The sequence below is a fragment of the Solanum stenotomum genome, chromosome 5 (assembly GCF_019186545.1).
Source record: "Solanum stenotomum isolate F172 chromosome 5, ASM1918654v1, whole genome shotgun sequence".
Taxonomy (NCBI): Eukaryota; Viridiplantae; Streptophyta; class Magnoliopsida; order Solanales; family Solanaceae; genus Solanum; species Solanum stenotomum.
Genome location: NC_064286.1, coordinates 62,427,648 through 62,445,434, shown reverse-complemented (window position 1 = coordinate 62,445,434; position 17,787 = coordinate 62,427,648). Strand labels below are relative to the sequence as shown.

General features: G+C 34.8%; 2 protein-coding genes across 22 annotated transcripts in view; one reads left to right on the top strand and one right to left on the bottom strand.

The window, feature by feature from the left end:
* LOC125864330 (cytochrome P450 76A2) overlaps positions 1 to 8,631 on the top strand; it is a 40,032-nt gene extending 31,401 nt beyond the window's left edge. For 5 of the 21 annotated variants that reach the window (XM_049544269.1, XM_049544271.1, XM_049544268.1 and 2 more), the window contains 2 exons: positions 6,873 to 7,256; positions 7,926 to 8,631. In XM_049544269.1, coding sequence (XP_049400226.1) covers positions 6,873 to 7,256; positions 7,926 to 8,531 — 990 coding nt within the window. In that variant the 3' untranslated portion in view covers positions 8,532 to 8,631. Of the gene's footprint in view, positions 1 to 85; positions 892 to 6,872; positions 7,257 to 7,925 lie in introns of those variants that run through there. The other 16 variants (XM_049544279.1, XM_049544278.1, XM_049544277.1 and 13 more) reach the window with 8 other exon arrangements.
* A 6,377-nt stretch (positions 8,632 to 15,008) lies between these two features.
* LOC125866021 (cytochrome P450 76A2-like) lies at positions 15,009 to 16,854 on the bottom strand. Its single transcript, XM_049546304.1, has 2 exons — positions 15,896 to 16,854; positions 15,009 to 15,810 (listed from the first exon to the last, which is right to left on the bottom strand). The coding sequence occupies exons 1-2, from the start codon at positions 16,808 to 16,810 to the stop codon at positions 15,205 to 15,207; spliced, it is 1,521 nt and encodes a 506-aa protein (XP_049402261.1). The 5' UTR covers positions 16,811 to 16,854; the 3' UTR covers positions 15,009 to 15,204.
* Positions 16,855 to 17,787: the final 933 nt, after the last annotated feature.

Here is a 17,787-nt window from a genome sequence, read left to right as displayed (position 1 = left end):
TGACTATATCTGTTCGAAACTTGAAATTGTCTATACTGACAGTATATAAAACTTAAACTCGTGTTGCATATGTATGAAACAACAGGAAATGTTTTTAGCTGGTTCAGAGACGACGAGCAGCAGTGTAGAATGGGCACTAACAGAGCTTTTGCGTCATCCAGAAGCAATGTCCAAAGTGAAAACAGAGATATCAAAAGTAGTAGGATTAAACAAGTTTGAAGAAAGTGATATCGAAAATCTTCCTTATATGCAAGCTGTAATCAAAGAATCACTTCGTTTACATCCTCCTCTGCCTTTCTTGATCCCAAGAGAGACAATTCAAGACACTAAGTTCATGGGGTATGACATACTAAAAGGCACTCAAGTCCTCGTAAATGCCTGGGCAATTGGAAGAGATCCTGAATGTTGGGACGACCCAATGAGTTTCAAGCCTGAGAGGTTTCTTGGCTCAAAAATAGACGTGAAGGGTCAGCATTATGAGCTAATTCCATTTGGTGCTGGACGAAGAATGTGTGTTGGCTTGCCTTTAGGCCATCGAATGATGCATTTCGCTCTCGGATCGTTGCTTCATGAATTTGAATGGGAGCTTCCTGATGGTATCTCTCCTACATCTATCAATATGGATGAAAGCATGGGAGTAACAGCAAGAAAACGCGACTCTTTGAAAGTGATACCAAAAAAGGCTTGACTATTTATCTAGTTGCATATTAACGACAAGAGGGAGTTGTTCGAATGATAAACACCCTCACTTCAAGCCTTATCAAGCCAACAAGTATTTAAGACTTTATAATATGTGTATATATTTTTCTTTGTAATACTACTAAGTATTTGTAGTGCTTGTACTAAATGTATATTTACTAGATCTTTGAATAAGATTATAATTTGGAGAAATTCATATATGAATGATTTAAACTTATAAATTAATACCACTACTTAATTAACTCACCATTTTCAAATTTATCGAGAAAATTAGTACATTTCCTAGTTATGCGTTACTTAACTTTGTAATAATACAACTTCATAGAGAAAAATAAATAAATTTGCACACACCTAGTGATCATATAATTTTTTTATCATTTAATCATAGTTAATTTATATATGTACTAACATAATACCAAAAGTGTGAATATCCATCAGGATCTATTAATCGTTACAAGGAGATGGAGCAACTAGTGAGTATTTGTTAAGACTTTTTTATTATTTTATCTGTGATTCAATTAATATTGAACTCATAATTAATAGTATGAAGAACAAATCTTATCTATTAAATTGATTACTTATGATGCATCAAATCAAATGAAGTTTTAATTTTTATAAATTAATCCTGCCTCCATTGATTATGTTATCACATATTTTCTGTGTTATTTTATCAGTTAAGATAAGGAGGTAAAAAATAATATTTTGATTAACGCTTTCACTTCTCTCTGGGATAATCTCTTTTGCGTCAGTGTTTAATCATGAAAACTTTTCACTGAGTTAAATTTTAAACCTAGAAGTTTCAAGTATTTGAAAAGAATAAAAATGTATTTTCATTCTAAATACTCATAAAAAAGTTAAAGATACCTCCAAATTTTATTCATGGCCCAACAGAGTTGTACCAACTTTTAAATATTATTTTCATTTTAAAAATAACTTTTTAAAAATTTACATTAAAACATAGCCAACCATGGCAAAATTTATGTTTATGTAGACATGTTCTTGTCATTTTCCTTCTACAAGAGACTTTAAGCAAAATCTGCTTTCCCTTTCAATTCTGTCACACCCATAAATATATGTTCATCAAAACTGCCAAAGTCCAAACACATTGAATTCATGGTCCCACCATGAGACTGAATATTTCTAAAATCAGGATCATTCTGATATTGAATATTTTGTCCGATTAGGGAAATATTCAAACTCTTATCAAAGATAAAAACAAAGAAAATCAACTGATATTGAATATTTTGTCCGATTTTTTTACAATTTACTACTCCTAATTTTTACTATTATAAATCTCTTATACCTTCTTAAATATATACACCTCTTCTCCCATATTTAAAGTATCTCAATCTCGCATCCTAATTTTTTTAATCATACAATTACTTTTTCTGACAGTATTATGAGATTTTTTTATGCGAATTCAAATTTAGTCAAACACGTAAGTAACAAATCAGATAAAAAAAAAGGGTTACTATTTTCAAAAAAAATTAATAACTTCATATAGCTAATTACACATGTTGTGTCATAATTTTCCTATCTTTAGCAAAATCACTTTTTTGAAATGTTCTAAGTATAAAACAATTTGAGAAAAATACTTAGAAAAGAGTTGTCACTTAATTTTTTAAAGAAATTAAGAAAACTTATATTTTTTAAAGATTTAAACAGAAAAAATCATTTAAAATACCAAAGAGGGTTCGAAATTCAATTTACACTTCGAGAAGGGTTTAAGCATTCGAAGTGTATGCGGTTGACCTGTGACTTGACTAAAATATATTTTGACTATTTTTTAGAAAAAATTATTTAACATAAGAATAATAATTTACAATATTTGGTTAACTTTGAGAAAAATAGTCAAGTAAATGACACATTTTATTTCATTTTTATTTTTTTAGAGAAAAGGATCCAAAATGAAACATTTGAATTAAAGTGCGAGTGGATAGAATTTTAACAAAGCTAGATTAATTAGAAATTACTTGATATACTTTTAAAATAATAATTTAAACCAAATTGGTTAATTTAAGCATGGAACCATTTTAAGTTAATTAAAGAATAAATAAAAAGTTTTGACTAAAGATTTCAAATAAAGTACATGAGTTGATAAAAAGGTTACTAACATAAAGAATATAGTTCATCTTTTGGGGAATTAATAGTTCTAAAGTTAGAGCTAATAAACAACAAACAATAAATAATTTAAGAGAAATGGAGAAATTGAATTTGGGCCTTTCTTGGACCAAATTCGTTGCTATTTTTGGGTTTAACCCAATTCCCATTTTTGTATACACCTGATGTATATCACTATATATCAGCGTGTATATTGGCCCCTTTCATGTATTTCTTGCTTCCGAACACTTGTGTTTTGCCTCCGCCCTATATTGTTTTTGCGTTTTTTTACCTGTATATAAGTGTATACAGCTGTATACAACCCCTTTTTCTACTTTTCGAGACCTGTTCCAGCTTCTTTTATAACATAGATTTCCTCTCCGAATTCCATATGCTCCCAATGATGAGGTTGACTCAATAAGAGGGAGTTATAGGCCTCCAAGACCCATTTGAAATGCGAGGTGTAGACATGAGTACATAGGACTCACTCGTACATACACAAAGTGAACAAATAAATACAAATTAGCAAATGGATATAAGAAGATTAATTGATGTGCTATTTTTAAACAAAAGGAAACTTTGGCATTTTCATTGCAAATTCAATTGCAGTTAACCTTACACACCAAGAATTGGAAGAGACCACATGTAAGCATTATTAATTTCCAACCACATTGCATTATCATCTAGGGAAATCAATCACAGCGCATGGTATTATTCCAAAACACATTGAACACTTCTAAATCTTTGAGCTTATTTGAAGATTATATACTAGCTATGTGATGAACAAATGAAAGAAGCTGAAATTTAGCAAATCAAACATGATTGATTCGGTTACATCCAAACATCAAACTACTCTAACTAAAAAAGACATAACACAACCAAATATGCTTAAGTTAACAAGAAAATGTAAAACAAATGCACTTAGTTTAAAATCAACCCATTTAACAAGATAACATTTTTTCAAATGCTAAAAAATAACCAAACTTCCTGGGATCAACCACACTTGTTCAAAAATGGATAAAAATAATTCACTAAGCAGATTAAATTATGGAGTCTGAAACTATTAAGAGTTGCTCCTAAAAATAAAGAACATGGGAAACTAGACTAGGAAATCAAGCCATTAAAATCAATAACATTGTCAAAGATCATATGATATGTATTGAAGGGGAAAAGAGAACTAACAATTTATTCTCAAACTAAGTCATATAAGGAAAATAATAACAATTTCTTCATGCTTCAGCAGACAATAAATAAGATTCAAACAAGAATGTAGACAATTCAAAAATATTGAATAACAAATGATCAACTACAAGGCTTTGAACTAGAAAGAAAAGAACAAAACAAAATTCTTGAGAAAATGGACCATTAGCCTAAGACACATAATTAATTGAACAAACACATATCAAGGCAGTGACTCAATAGCATGAGCGGAATTCAATCTAAGAGAAAATAGAATTAAGAACTACAGAGCAGGCTCCAAAAGAGAACAACTTAGCACATAAATAGGAAAAAAAAAGAACTAAAATAGGCTAGGAGATCACCTATTCCGAGGCAGCGAGACCGGGACTCGAACTTGACCACGAAGAACTTTCACCACTGTGAGCCGATTTCGATGAGCTCCCAAAAGTAAAACAACTTTTTCTTTTGATGATATTCGCTCTGTTTTAGGGCGGTCAATTAGTGTCTGGAAAAATCCTCCTTTTTTATAAAAAAAAATCCCCTCCTAAACAATGATTGAAAGAGAGAATATATAGAAGAAGAAAAAATCGTTTTGGGGGGAAAATCCATTAAGAATTCAAACAAAAATTTGAATTTCTTCTGCTATTTTCGAAGCCACAGTAAAAGGGATGGGAAAAAGCTGAATTCCGTGAAAAGGGGACGACGAAGTGATCGATTAGGTTGCTAGGGTTATGGGTTTGCCAATGGGTGATGTACGGTTTTGGTACTGCTCGCGATTTTGGCTGATGTCCGCGATTTTTGGGTTTGCAGCTATTGACTTTTGGTTCTCGCGTAGGGGAGAAAAAGAAGTGAAGTGGGGTCGGGTCGGTTTGGTACGTGTATGTATATGCTTATGTATGTATTGTAATTGGTTTTCTTTGATGGGTTGGGTCTTGGTACTACTGTAAAGAGAATTGGTGGGCTGGGATTTGAATTGGAGTTAAGAAATGGGACGGCTTGAACAAAAGAAATGGGCTAGAGGAAAGGAAATAAGAATTGCATTGTATTGGGTCTGCTAATAAGAAGAATTGGGTCGGGAACATGCCCATTTTTTGGTCTTTTAAAGGGTTAAGGATAGGATAAGCAATTGGCTAAAAATTGCAACAAGATAAATTTTCATAAATTAATTAACGAGCTTCTTAATCTTAACGACATAAAATAATTAATTTAATTATAAACTAATAATTAGCTAAATTAATTAACCAAATATTTAGGTAAAACTAAAGTCTTTTGAGACAATTTCCAAATACTAATATAATAAATATATACAAAATTATATAGAATATATATATTTATTTATTAGAATTTTAAAAATAATAAAAATGACAAAATTACTTAAAATGACTTGAAAAGTATTTAAAATTTATGAAGTCAATTATTCAAATCGTTTGGAATTTAAGAAGCTCGATGATTAATTTATATTGTGGAGGTCCAAAATTGGGTGTCAACAACACACACGTAGCAATTCCTTTAATTTTCTTAATAAAAGAGGAAGGAATTACGATGTGGGAAATCAAATCCTCATCGGTCACCATTGAGATAAAATTCAGTTACCAATTGAGCTATTAAAATTCTCCCTCCGCCTAACAATTGAGTAGGACTTGCTCACGATTTACTTCTACTAGAAGTTCAAGTCCTTTCCTCACAATTACATACAATCTCCTACTAAATAAGTAAATATTTGGCCAAATAAATAGATAAATAGATCAAACTGTATAATTTACGCTCAATTACACTCAAATTCAATTTATATTTGTCCTTCCAAACATGCAGGGCGAGTAAAACTCACATAAGCATAGGGAGAGACATATTCGTGAAAAGCAAAAAGCCCCACAGTGGGGGATTGACCAACTACACGAATAGTAATCGCAATTATTTGGCCACAAATAACAAAATATCGTTTGTCATTATGTGAGATAAATATCTGGAAATGAATAAAGCCAAAAAAAAAACAAGCACATTTTGTGGACATAATTTATCATTGCCCTAATATTATTGAGGCATAATTATAGCTCGAGACCCCAGCCTTTGATCGAAGCCAAAATTTAATCTTTATGAATTCTTGATTATAGAATTTGAACTAAAATTATTAGGTTCGATCGAATCTGCTCCGACTATTTTTCCCAATTACTCCCCACCACATCAATTACCAAGTTCAGAATGATAACTAAGAAAAAATAATTTAGGTGCGCACCGAATAAATGATGCCTAAGAAAAAGTGGTTATGAGGTGATGGCAAGCAATGTAACATCATAAATAGGAGCTTCCATCACATAATTTATAGCAAACCAAAGAAATCACCAAAAAAAAAAGATTAAAGAGAGATGGAATGGGAATGGAGCTATCTATTTTTTTCTTCATTCATATTGTTATCAGTTTTCATCCTATTTTTTTCACAGAAAAAGACTACTAAATGTTGCTACAAATTACCTCCAGGACCACCTGGATTACCAATTTTTGGAAACATGTTTGAACTAGGAAAAGAGCCTTACAAAAAAATGTCAGTTCTAAAACAGAAATATGGCCCTGTTTTGTGGTTAAAACTTGGCACCTCAACAAACATTATGGTTGTTCAAACAGCTCAGGCTGCTGCAGAGTTATTCAAGAATCATGATACTTCCTTCGCCGATCGACCATTGGTCGATGTGAATTCAGCACATAATTACTATCAAGGATCTCCGGCTTTATCCCGATATGGTCCCTTTTGGCGGTTTCAAAGACGGATATGTACTGTGGAAATGTTTGTACACAAAAAAATCAGTGAAACAGTGCCAGTAAGGCGAAAATGTGTGCATAATATGATAAAATGGATAGCGAAAGCTGTGAATTCTGCTGAAAACGGAAGCGGAATTGAGGTAACGCGTTTTGTGTTCCTAGCATCGTTTAATATGCTAGGGAATTTGATTCTATCGAAAGACTTGGCTGATCCAGAATCCGAGGAGGCCTCGGAGTTCTTCAATGCCATGAAGGGGATTATGGAGTGGTCAGGTATTACTAATGTTTCTGATATATTTCCGTTTCTTAGAAAGTTTGATTTACAAAGTTTGAGGAAGAAGATGACACGAGACATGGGGAAGGCCATTGAGATCATGTCTATGTTTCTCAAGGAACGCGAGGAAGAACGAAAGAAAGGTACAGAGAAGAGGAAAGATTTCTTGGATGTGTTGCTTGAATTCGAAGGCACTGGAAAAGATGAACCAGCTAAATTATCAGAACATGAGATCAAAATATTCATACTGGTAAGTTTTTTGTAAAATCTCTAGACTTCTCTTTTCAACACTAATGATTTTCATTTCAGTTAGTTGTATTTGGAGAAGAAAACTCTGTTCTGCTTAGGCAATAACATCTGGTCCTCACTCCTCTATCTTCATTTCTTATCTTCTACTACTATTAAGTTGTCGCAGAGGAGTAGAAGAGGTAGGCAGAAATAGTATTGGTGAGATGTGATTAGACAGGACATGGTCTTATAATACTGAGGAGATGACTTAGATAGGAAGAAGTGGAGGTCGCGTATTAGGATAGAAGGTTAGTAGGGATAGAGTGTTGTCTTGCCTTGCGAAGGCTTAGAGTCTGTTGTAGTACTAGTCGTACCTTTGTAGTTCTTGCCATGTATTGTTTATTGTATTTTGATTATCACACAATTTTTCTGTTGTTATTTTTCTCTTTCTTGTAGACTTTACACTCATTTTCTTATTAACTGGTATGCTTTCTTCATTGTTTTGCTCTTCTTTTACTTGAGTTTGATCCACTTAAGCCGAGAGTCTTTCGGAAACAACACTATCTAGTATTTATTCTGCAGCATATGTTATTACTTTGAACCATGAAATTCGGTTTGTTCTATGAATTCAAAAATTGCTTACACTGACTATGCATACAACTAAAACTGTGCCATATGTATGAAACTTCAGGAAATGTTTTTAGCCGGTTCAGAGACGACTAGCAACAGCGTAGAATGGGCACTAACAGAGCTTTTGCGCCATCCAGAAGCAATGGCCAAAGTGAAAACAGAGATATCAAAAGTTATAGGACCAAACAAGAAGTTTGAAGAAAGTGACATCGAAAATCTTCCTTATATGCAATCTGTAATCAAAGAATCGCTTCGTTTACATCCTCCTCTGCCTTTCTTGCTCCCAAGAGCGACAATTCAAGACACCAAGTTCATGGGGTACGACGTGCCAAAAGGTACTCGAGTTCTTGTAAATGCTTGGGCAATTGGAAGAGATCCTGAATGTTGGGACGACCCTATGAGTTTCAAGCCCGAGAGGTTTCTTGGCTCTAAATTAGATGTGAAGGGTCAGCATTATGAGCTAATTCCATTTGGTGCTGGACGGAGGATGTGTGTTGGCTTGCCTTTAGGTCATCGCATGATGCATTTTGCTCTAGGATCGTTGCTTCACGAATTCAAATGGGAGCTTCCTGATGGTGTCTCTCCTAAATCTATTGATATGAGTGAAAGCATGGGTTCAATAACCAGAAAACGCGACTCTTTGAAAGTAATACCAAAAAAGGCTTGACAACTTTTAGCTTGTCTTGATATATTGTTGTTACATATCGTTTCATTGTGTAATGTAATGTATTATATTGTATTGTATTAATAAATATAATGTTTGAATAGATTGTTACATACAATACAATAGATAACAACCATCGAAACAAGCTGTCATTGTAGCATATGCCTTATCGAAAATTTCACAACTTGTTTAATGTGAAAAGGTGCCTATGCCTTTAGGAAAAAGTCACAACCTAAACTTGAACATGTGTTGTTCAAATTAAATCCTTTTTCCTGATGTTTTTTTTCGAGATATCAACTCTTCATTTCTCATTCATACCATACGAACCCAAACATAGCAGGAGTTTTAGTGCAGCATTTGAGTTTACAATTGCTCCGTGCTCAATGCTTCTATAAACTCCATTGCTCAATATCTGCGTGCCAAGTCAAATAACATATGCAAAACAGCATTATAGATATTAGAAAATTAGCTCTTTCTTACAAAAATAAGATTATATAGCATCTAGCTAACTTGCAAGTAAATGGAATAAGTGTAATCCCACTTGCGGGATTTAAGGAGGGTAATGTGTCCGTAGATCTTACCCCTACCCTATGAAGGTAGAGAGGTTATTTTACGATAGACCTTCAACTCAAGTAAAAATGATTAATTTAACTTAGTTTAAATACAAGACAAAGAAAATAAGAAGATTTTTTTTAACAATTAAAAAAATATTATATACATGGCGGCACGTGTTATACATGCATCCAATTTTACCTGATTGAAGGTGTCACATCATCACAGAAAATGTACGAAAATACAGAAAAATTGAGGTGGGGGAGGAGGTAATAACAAGTATATTTGTTCGATACAGTTAAATATTTTAAATAGTTTTTAGATCTTATAAATCTCATATTTTAATATTCTTATATTGAGTCCCTAATCAAACTAAGAAATATAAAACGATACAGAGGTACAATAGAATTCATGTATCACACCTTTTGGTACAATAAAATGTTGGGAAAAAAAGGACAAGCACAAAAATATATATGGTAAAAGTAATGGAAATAAAATGGAAAAATAATGACACCAACAATTTTACGTGGAAACCCTTCTAAATAAGGGAAAAACCACGGGCCAAGAGGAGCAACTGATATACTATAGTAAGGAATTTTACACTGTGTAGTCACGAATACAATACTCAAAGTGACTACTACACACTCAAAAGGAATAACGCTCTTTTGATTTCCACCTTACTAAAATATCGTTCACACTCTATTTTTCTTCACAGACTATTTTCTTATATAGTCTATGGAAACCTCACAACTCTCTAAATATTTTACTCTCTCTGTGAATTGGTATGTTACAAATGAGCTCATAAGCTCCTTTTATAGAAGAAATTTGTAACAAATTTCAACACCCACCAAAATGTTTCTCAACATTTGCTGCCAACCATTGACAATTGCATGCAACAATTGTTGAAAAGCAATATTTGTCAATGGTGCAGTAAATGTTGAAAAACACAATAATTGAATAATGGGGCTGGACCCCACAAATCTCCCCCTACAATCCCATTCACTGGATGGAGGTATCTTCATATTCTTTAGAGGGAGCACGTACCCACAAGTTCTTTGCATAACTCGAACTTGTCTTTCGGTATCGTCTTGGTCAAAATATCTGCAGGATTTTCACTTGTGTGGATCTTTTTTATGTGAAATGATTCACTCTCCACTTCCTCACGAATCCAATGATATCTGACGTCGATGTGTTTTGTTCTTGCATAGTACATGGAGTTCTTGCTCAAGTCTATTGCACTCTGACTGTCACAATAGACAACATACTCCATCTGTTGCAATCCAAGTTCTTGAAGAAATCGCTTTAGCCATATCATCTCCTTGCCAACTTCAGTAGCCGCAATATACTCAGCTTCAGTTGTAGATAGTGCAACACACTTCTGCAACTTCGACTGCCATGATATAGCTCCCCCTGAAAAAGTAAACAAATATCCAGTAGTGGATTTCCTGTTATCAAGGTCACCTGCCATATCAGCATCTGTATAACCCTTCAAGATTGGATTTGATGCTCCAAAACACAAACATTCATCTGAGTTTCCTCTAAGATACCTGAGTATCCACTTCACAGCTTCCCAATGCTCTTTTCCCGGATTGTCAAAAAATCTACTGACAACACCAACTGCGTGAGCAATATCAGGTCTAGTGCATACCATTGCATACATTAGACTTCCGACGACGGAGGAATATGGAACTTTGGCCATTCTTTCTTTTTCCTCCCTAACTGTAGGACACATCTTCTTGCTCAACTTCATATGACCAGCAAGAGGTGTACTAACAGACTTAGCATTCTTCATATTGAAGCGCTCTAGTACACGTTCAATGTACTTTTTCTGTGACAAAAAAATCTTCATTTCATCTCTGAGACGAGTAATTCTCATGCCCAAAATTTGCTTGGCATGACCCAAGTCTTTCATAGCAAAAGACTTACGCAACTCTTTCTTCAACTTGTCAATCTTGGAAGTATTCTTGCCCACAATCAACATATCATCCACATACAACAAGAGGATGATAAAATCATTGTCTGAAAATTTTTGTACAAATACACAATGATCTGAAAAAGTCTTCTTATAGCCTTGCTCCCCCATAACAGATTCAAATTTCTTGTACCACTGTCTAGGAGCTTGCTTTAGGCCATAAAGACTCTTTTTGAGTTTGCACACAAAATTTTCTTTACCTTCTACTTTGAAGCCCTCATGTTGTTCCATGTAAATCTCTTCTTCTAGGTCACCGTGAAGGAAAGCCGTCTTCACATCCATCTGCTCAATCTCTAAATTAAGACTAGCAGCCAAACCCAGAACTGTACGAATCGAGGACATTTTCACAACAGGAGAAAATATTTCGTCAAAGTCAATACCCTTCCTTTGACCAAATCCCTTAACAACCAATTTAGCTTTGTACCTGGGCTTCAAGTTGTGTTCTTCAACTTTAACTTTGAACACCCACTTGTTCTTTAAAGCTCTCATGCCCTTGGGCAATTTTACCAACTCATAAGTGTGGTTCTCATACAGAGATTTCATCTCATCTTGGATGGCTTCAATCCATTGATCCTTGTGCTCATCTTCCATGGCTTCCTCGTAACATTCAGGTTCTCCCCTGTCAGTGAGTAACACATACTCATTGGGTGAATAACGAGAGGAAGGAACCCGTTGTCTTGTGGACCTCCTAAATGGAATATTTGATTCGTCCACAACTTCATGAGCAGGAGGATCATCAATAACAATATCATTGTTATTATTAACATCGATATGTTGATTCGATACATGATTATGGGCGTCACCATGATCATCAAGCCCAATAACATCATGCATACTTGTGTGAGGAACTTCATCTAGATGAACTATGCCATCAAAACTTGAAGATTCTAGCTTCTCCGCTTTGTCAATATCTTCAATTGTTTGATTCTTCATGAAAATAATATCACGGCTTCTCACAAGTTTCTTCTCAATTGGATCATATAGCCTGTAAACAAATTCATCAAGGCCATATCCAACAAAGATGCACTGTCTTGTCTTGGCATCTAACTTTGACCCCTCATCTTTGGGCACATGTACAAAAGCTTTGCAACCAAATACTCTCAAATGGTCATAGGAAACATCCTTTCCATACCAAACACTATTTGGTACATCACTTTGCAAAGCAACAGCAGGAGATAGATTAATAACATGTGCAGCGATTAATAAAGCCTCACCCCAAAATGAGTTCGGCAACTTTGCTTCAGAAAGCAAACATCTAACCCTTTCCATCAAGGTCATGTTCATCCTCTCAGCCAAACCATTAAGCTGAGGAGTCTTAGGAGGAGTCTTCTGGTGTCTAATACCTTGATGCTTACAGTATTCGTCAAATGGTCCACAATATTCACCACCATTATCAGTACGAATACATTTCAGTTTCTTTCCAGTTTCTCTTTCAACTGAAGCCTGAAACTGCTTAAAGACACCTAAAACTTGGTCTTTAGTCTTCAAGACATAGACCCAAAGTTTTCTCGAGCAGTCGTCAATAAAAGTGACAAAGTAGAGTGCACCACCCAATGTCCTTGTCTTCATTGGACCACATAAATCAAAGTGCACCAATTCAAGCAACACTGTCTTTCTTGAAGGAGGGTAAGACTTAAAGAAAACTCTATTTTGTTTACCAACCAAGCAGTGCTCACACTTTTCTAATTTAGCACTTTTGAAATTTGACAATAATTTCTTCTTGGCTAGAACATTAAGTCCTTTCTCGCTGATGTGGCTAAGCCTCTTGTGCCATAACGTTGAAGAGCTATCGCTTTCAACCACATTCACCATATCAACACAAGCAGAGGCCGTAGTCTAGTATAGACCACGACGTTTGTTACCACGAGCCACAACCAAGGAACCCTTAATGAGTTTCCATTTTCCATCACCGTTGGTACTAATATATCCTTCATCATCTAAAACACCAACAGAAATAAGGTGTAGACGAACATCAGGAGCATGTTTCACATTGTAAACTAGTTTAGTTCCACCACTAGTTTTCAAACAAATTGTACCAATACCAACCACTCTAGAAATAGTCTCATTACCCATACTCAAGGTTCCAAAATCACCAGGAGTATAGGAAGAGAAAAAATCCTTCCTTGATGTCACGTGAGATGCGGCACCAGTGTCCACAACCCAGCTTGACTCATCACAAGCAATATTTATCATATTCGCATCAAGGACAGTAACAAGATCTTCGGTGGTGACGGTGGCTAGGCAATTTTCATTGCCATCTTTTTTAGCTTCCTCTTTGTTTTTATTCTCCCTCTTCAACTTTCTGCAGAACTTCTTTGTATGCCCTTTCATGCCACAATGATAGCACTCAATATCCTTAAGCCTGCCTTTGGATTTGCTCCTATTTTGTTCTCTATTCTGAAAACCACGAGTTTTGTTTCTCCCCCTGGAGCCAGTTATCAGGACATCCGACGAAGAGGAACCTTGGGATTTTCTTCTCATCTCTTCGTTCAAGACACTACTCTTGGCGGAATCCATTGAGATCACACCATCCGGAGCAGAATTTGACAATGAAGTTCTAAATGTTTCCCAAGAGTCTGGTAGGGAACCAAGTAGAAGCAAGCCTTGAATTTCTTCATCAAATTTGATGCCCATAGCAGATAATTGGTTCATGATCCCCTGAAAATTTTTCAAATGGTCTGTCATCGGAGAACCATCATGATACTTTAAACTCAACATCTGCTTTATCAAGAACATTTTGTTGTTGCCAGTCTTTCAAGCATACAAACTTTCAAGATGCTCCCATAGGGTTCGAGCATGTGTCTCCCCAGAAATATAGTTCAACACATTATCGTCAACCCATTGCCTAATGAATCCACAAACCTGTCTGTGCAACAGATTTCACTCTTCATCTGTTTTATTATCAGGCTTTACAGTGGTAAAGACTGGTTGATAAAAATTCTTGACATAAAGTAGATCTTCCATTTTCCCCTTCCAAATGGCATAATTAACACCATTCAAAGTGACCATTCTACTTGTGTTGGCTTCCATCGTTTTCCCCCCCAAAAATAGTTATTGCAAACCAAAGTAAATCTTTTCTGATGTGGAAGTTCAGACTATGCTACAACCACAGAGCATACTCAGATAAAACCTTGGCTCTGATACCAGTTTGTTGGGAAAAAAAGGACAAGCACAAAAATATATATGGTAAAAGTAATGGAAATAAAATGGAAAAATAATGACACCAACAATTTTACGTGGAAACCCTTCTAAATAAGGGAAAAACCACGGGCCAAGAGGAGCAACTTATATCACTATAGTAAGGAATTTTACACTGTGTAGTCACGAATACAATACTCAAAGTGACTACTATACACTCAAAAGGAATAATACTCTTTTGATTTCCACCTTACTAAAATATCGCTCACACTCTATTTTTCTTCACAGACTATTTTCTTATATAGTCTATGGAAACCTCACAACTCTCTAAATATTTTACTCTCTCTGTGAATTGGTATGTTACAAATGAGCTCATAAGCACATTTTATAGAAGAAATTTGTAACAAATTTCAACATCCACCGAAATGTTTCTCAACATTTGCTGCCAACCATGATAATTGCATGCAACAATTGTTGAAAAGCAATATTTGTCAATGGTGCAGTAAATGTTGAAAAACACAATAATTGAATAATGGGGCTGGACCCCACATAAAATTCATGTATCACAGCTTTTGGTACAATAGAATTCATGTTTCACACCTTTTGGTACAATAAAATTCATGTATCACGGCTTTTGGTACTTCAAAATACTGAGATGCCAGCATCTTACCAGTCAACATTTTTTTCGCTTGAAAACGTTGATGATGTTGGAAGCACGAGGCAACGGGAGAAATGATATAATCTATTCAAACGTAATTTTTATTAAAAAAATGTAATACATTATAAAACGATATACAACAACTATATCCTGACAAACTAAAAGTTATAGCAATTTTTTGGTAATACTTTCAAAGAGTCACGTGTTCTGGCTGTAACAACTATATCCAGATAAGCTAAACGTTAACTATTGTATATGATAATGGGAAAACAATGTTATTTATTGAAACATTATATTTATTAAAACAATAAATTATGAAATAATATGTAACAACTATCCAGACAAGCTGTAAGTTGTCAAGCCTTTTTTGGTATTACTTTCAAAGAGTTGCGTTTTCTAGCTGTTACTCCCATGCTTTCATCCATATTAATAGATTTAGGAGAGACACCATCAGGAAGCTCCCAATCGAATTCGTGAAGCAACGATCCTAGAGCGAAATGCATCATACGATGGCCTAAAGGTAAACCAACACACATCCTCCGTCCTGCACCAAATGGAATTAGTTCATAATGCTGACCCTTCACATCTAATTTCGAGCCAAGAAACCTCTCGGGCTTGAAACTCATAGGGTCGTCCCAACATTCAGGATCTCTTCCAATTGCCCAGGCATTTACAAGGACTCGAGTCCCTTTTAGCACGTCGTACCCCATGAACTTAGTGTCTTGAATTGTCTCTCTTGGGATCAAGAAAGGCAGAGGAGGATGTAAACGAAGTGATTCTTTGAGTACAGCTTGCATATAAGGAAGATTTTCAATGTCACTTTCTTCAAACTTGTTGTTTAATCCTACTACCTTTGATATCTCTGTTTTCACTTCGGCCATTGCTTGTGGATGGCGCAAAAGCTCTGTTAGTGCCCATTCTACACTGCTGCTAGTCGTCTCTGTACCAGCTAAAAACAATTCCTGTTGTTTCATACATATAAAACAAACTTAATTTCATTCTAAATGAAATGAAAATCATTTAGTATATTTTTGAAAAAAAACTTACTAGTATGAATATTTTGATCTCATGTTCTGATAATTTAGCTGGTTCATCTTTTCCAGTGCCTTCGAATTCAAGCAACACATCCAAGAAATCTCTCCTCTTCTCTGTACCTTTCTTTCGTTCTTCCTCGCGTTCTTTGAGAAACATAGACATGATCTCAATGGCCTTCCCCATGTCTCGTGTCATCTTCTTCCTCAAACTTTGTAAATCAAACTTTCTAAGAAACGGAAATATATCTGAAACATTAGGAATACCTGACCACTCCATAATCCCCTTCATGGCATTGAAGAACTCCGAGGCCTCCTCGGATTCTGGATCAGCCAAGTCTTTCGATAGAATCAAATTCCCTAGCATATTAAACGATGCTAGGAACACAAAACGCGTTACCTCAATTCCACTTCCTTTTTCAGCAGAATTCACTGCTTTTTCTATCCATTTTAACATATTATCCACACATTTTCGCCTTACTGGCACTGTTTCACTGATTTTTCTGTGTACAAACATTTCCACAGTACATATCCGTCTTTGAAACCGCCAAAAGGGACCATATCGAGCTAAAGCCGGAGATCCTTGATAGTAATTATGTGCTGAATTCACATCGACCAATGGTCGATCGGCGAAGGAAGTATCATGATTCTTAAATAACTCTGCTGCAGCCTGAGCTGTTTGAACAACCATAATATTTGTTGAGGTGCCAACTTTTAACCCCAAAACAGGGCCATATTTCTGTTTTAGAGCTGACATTTTTTTGTATGGCTCTGTTCCTAGTTCAAACATGTTACCAAAAATTGGTAATCCAGGTGGCCCTGGAGGTAATTTGTAAGAACATTTAGTAGTTTTTTTCTTAGAAAAAAATAGGATGAAAATTGATAACAAGATGGTTGAAGAAAAAAACAGATAGCTCCATTCATATTCCATCTCTCTTAGTTCTTTTTCTGTTGATTTTATTTGGTTTGCAATAACTTATGTGATGAAAGCTCTTATTTATAATGTTATATTGCTTTCCATTTACATCATAGCCCTTAACTTGGTTTGATTTATTCATTATCCCTTTTTTGAATTTGTGAACAGGTCAACAGGAGGAGTACATATGTCCTAGTGAGGAGGCGCAAGAGTCCGCTGACGTTGATGGGTTTGAGGAGGTAGAGTTAGATCAAGAAAAAAAAGGGGAAAATGATTAGACAACACGTGACATATCTCTCGATGACATGATTCTAGATAGGAAAAATAATGAGATCGATCATTATGGTAGATGGTTAAGTAGGTCGCCAAACATTTTTTCTCTTCATAGTGGTAAATTAGGGTTCTAGTCTACAGCACCTAGCTATTTTTGTTATGGTAGCACTACCTTATATTTTGATTTTTCTTTCTTTTATTTTGGTTATCTTTACTAAGTTATTGTCTGTATTCTTCTTTCTTCAATATTTTTATTATAACTTTTAATTCTTGCATTTAAAAAAAAAAAAAAATTGAGAAATGATTTTCTTGAGTCAAGGTCTATCGAAATAGTCTTCCCTATATAGGGAGGAACTAGCGTTTATTGAAAATTTAATATAATGTGTATAAAATAAACTTAAAAACTTAATTACTAACCTCTGATATCATTACCGTAAAATTTAAAATCTATAAGATACAGGGTGTGTTTGGTATGAAGGAAAACATTTTCCGAAAAATGTTTTCCAATTTTCTCATGTTTGGTTGGGTTAAATGGTTTGGAAAATGTTTTCCAAATCAACTCATTTTACTCAAATTTAAGAAAAATGACTTCCGTTCAAAACTTAAGGAAAACATCTTCCAAAACTCTCTTCCAACTTCTAATTTAAAAAAAATTGTTGAAAAAATCAATTTATTTGATCCCTACCCTCAAACCAGCCCCCCCAACCACCCCCCCCCCC

Coding starts and splice junctions, on each gene's coding strand:
- LOC125866021 (XM_049546304.1), bottom strand. CDS start 16,810: ATGGAATATGAATGGAGCTATCTGTTTTTTTCTTCAACCATCTTGTTA. Junction 15,811..15,895: donor AGATCAAAATATTCATACTA/GTAAGTTTTTTT, acceptor ATGAAACAACAG/GAATTGTTTTTAGCTGGTAC.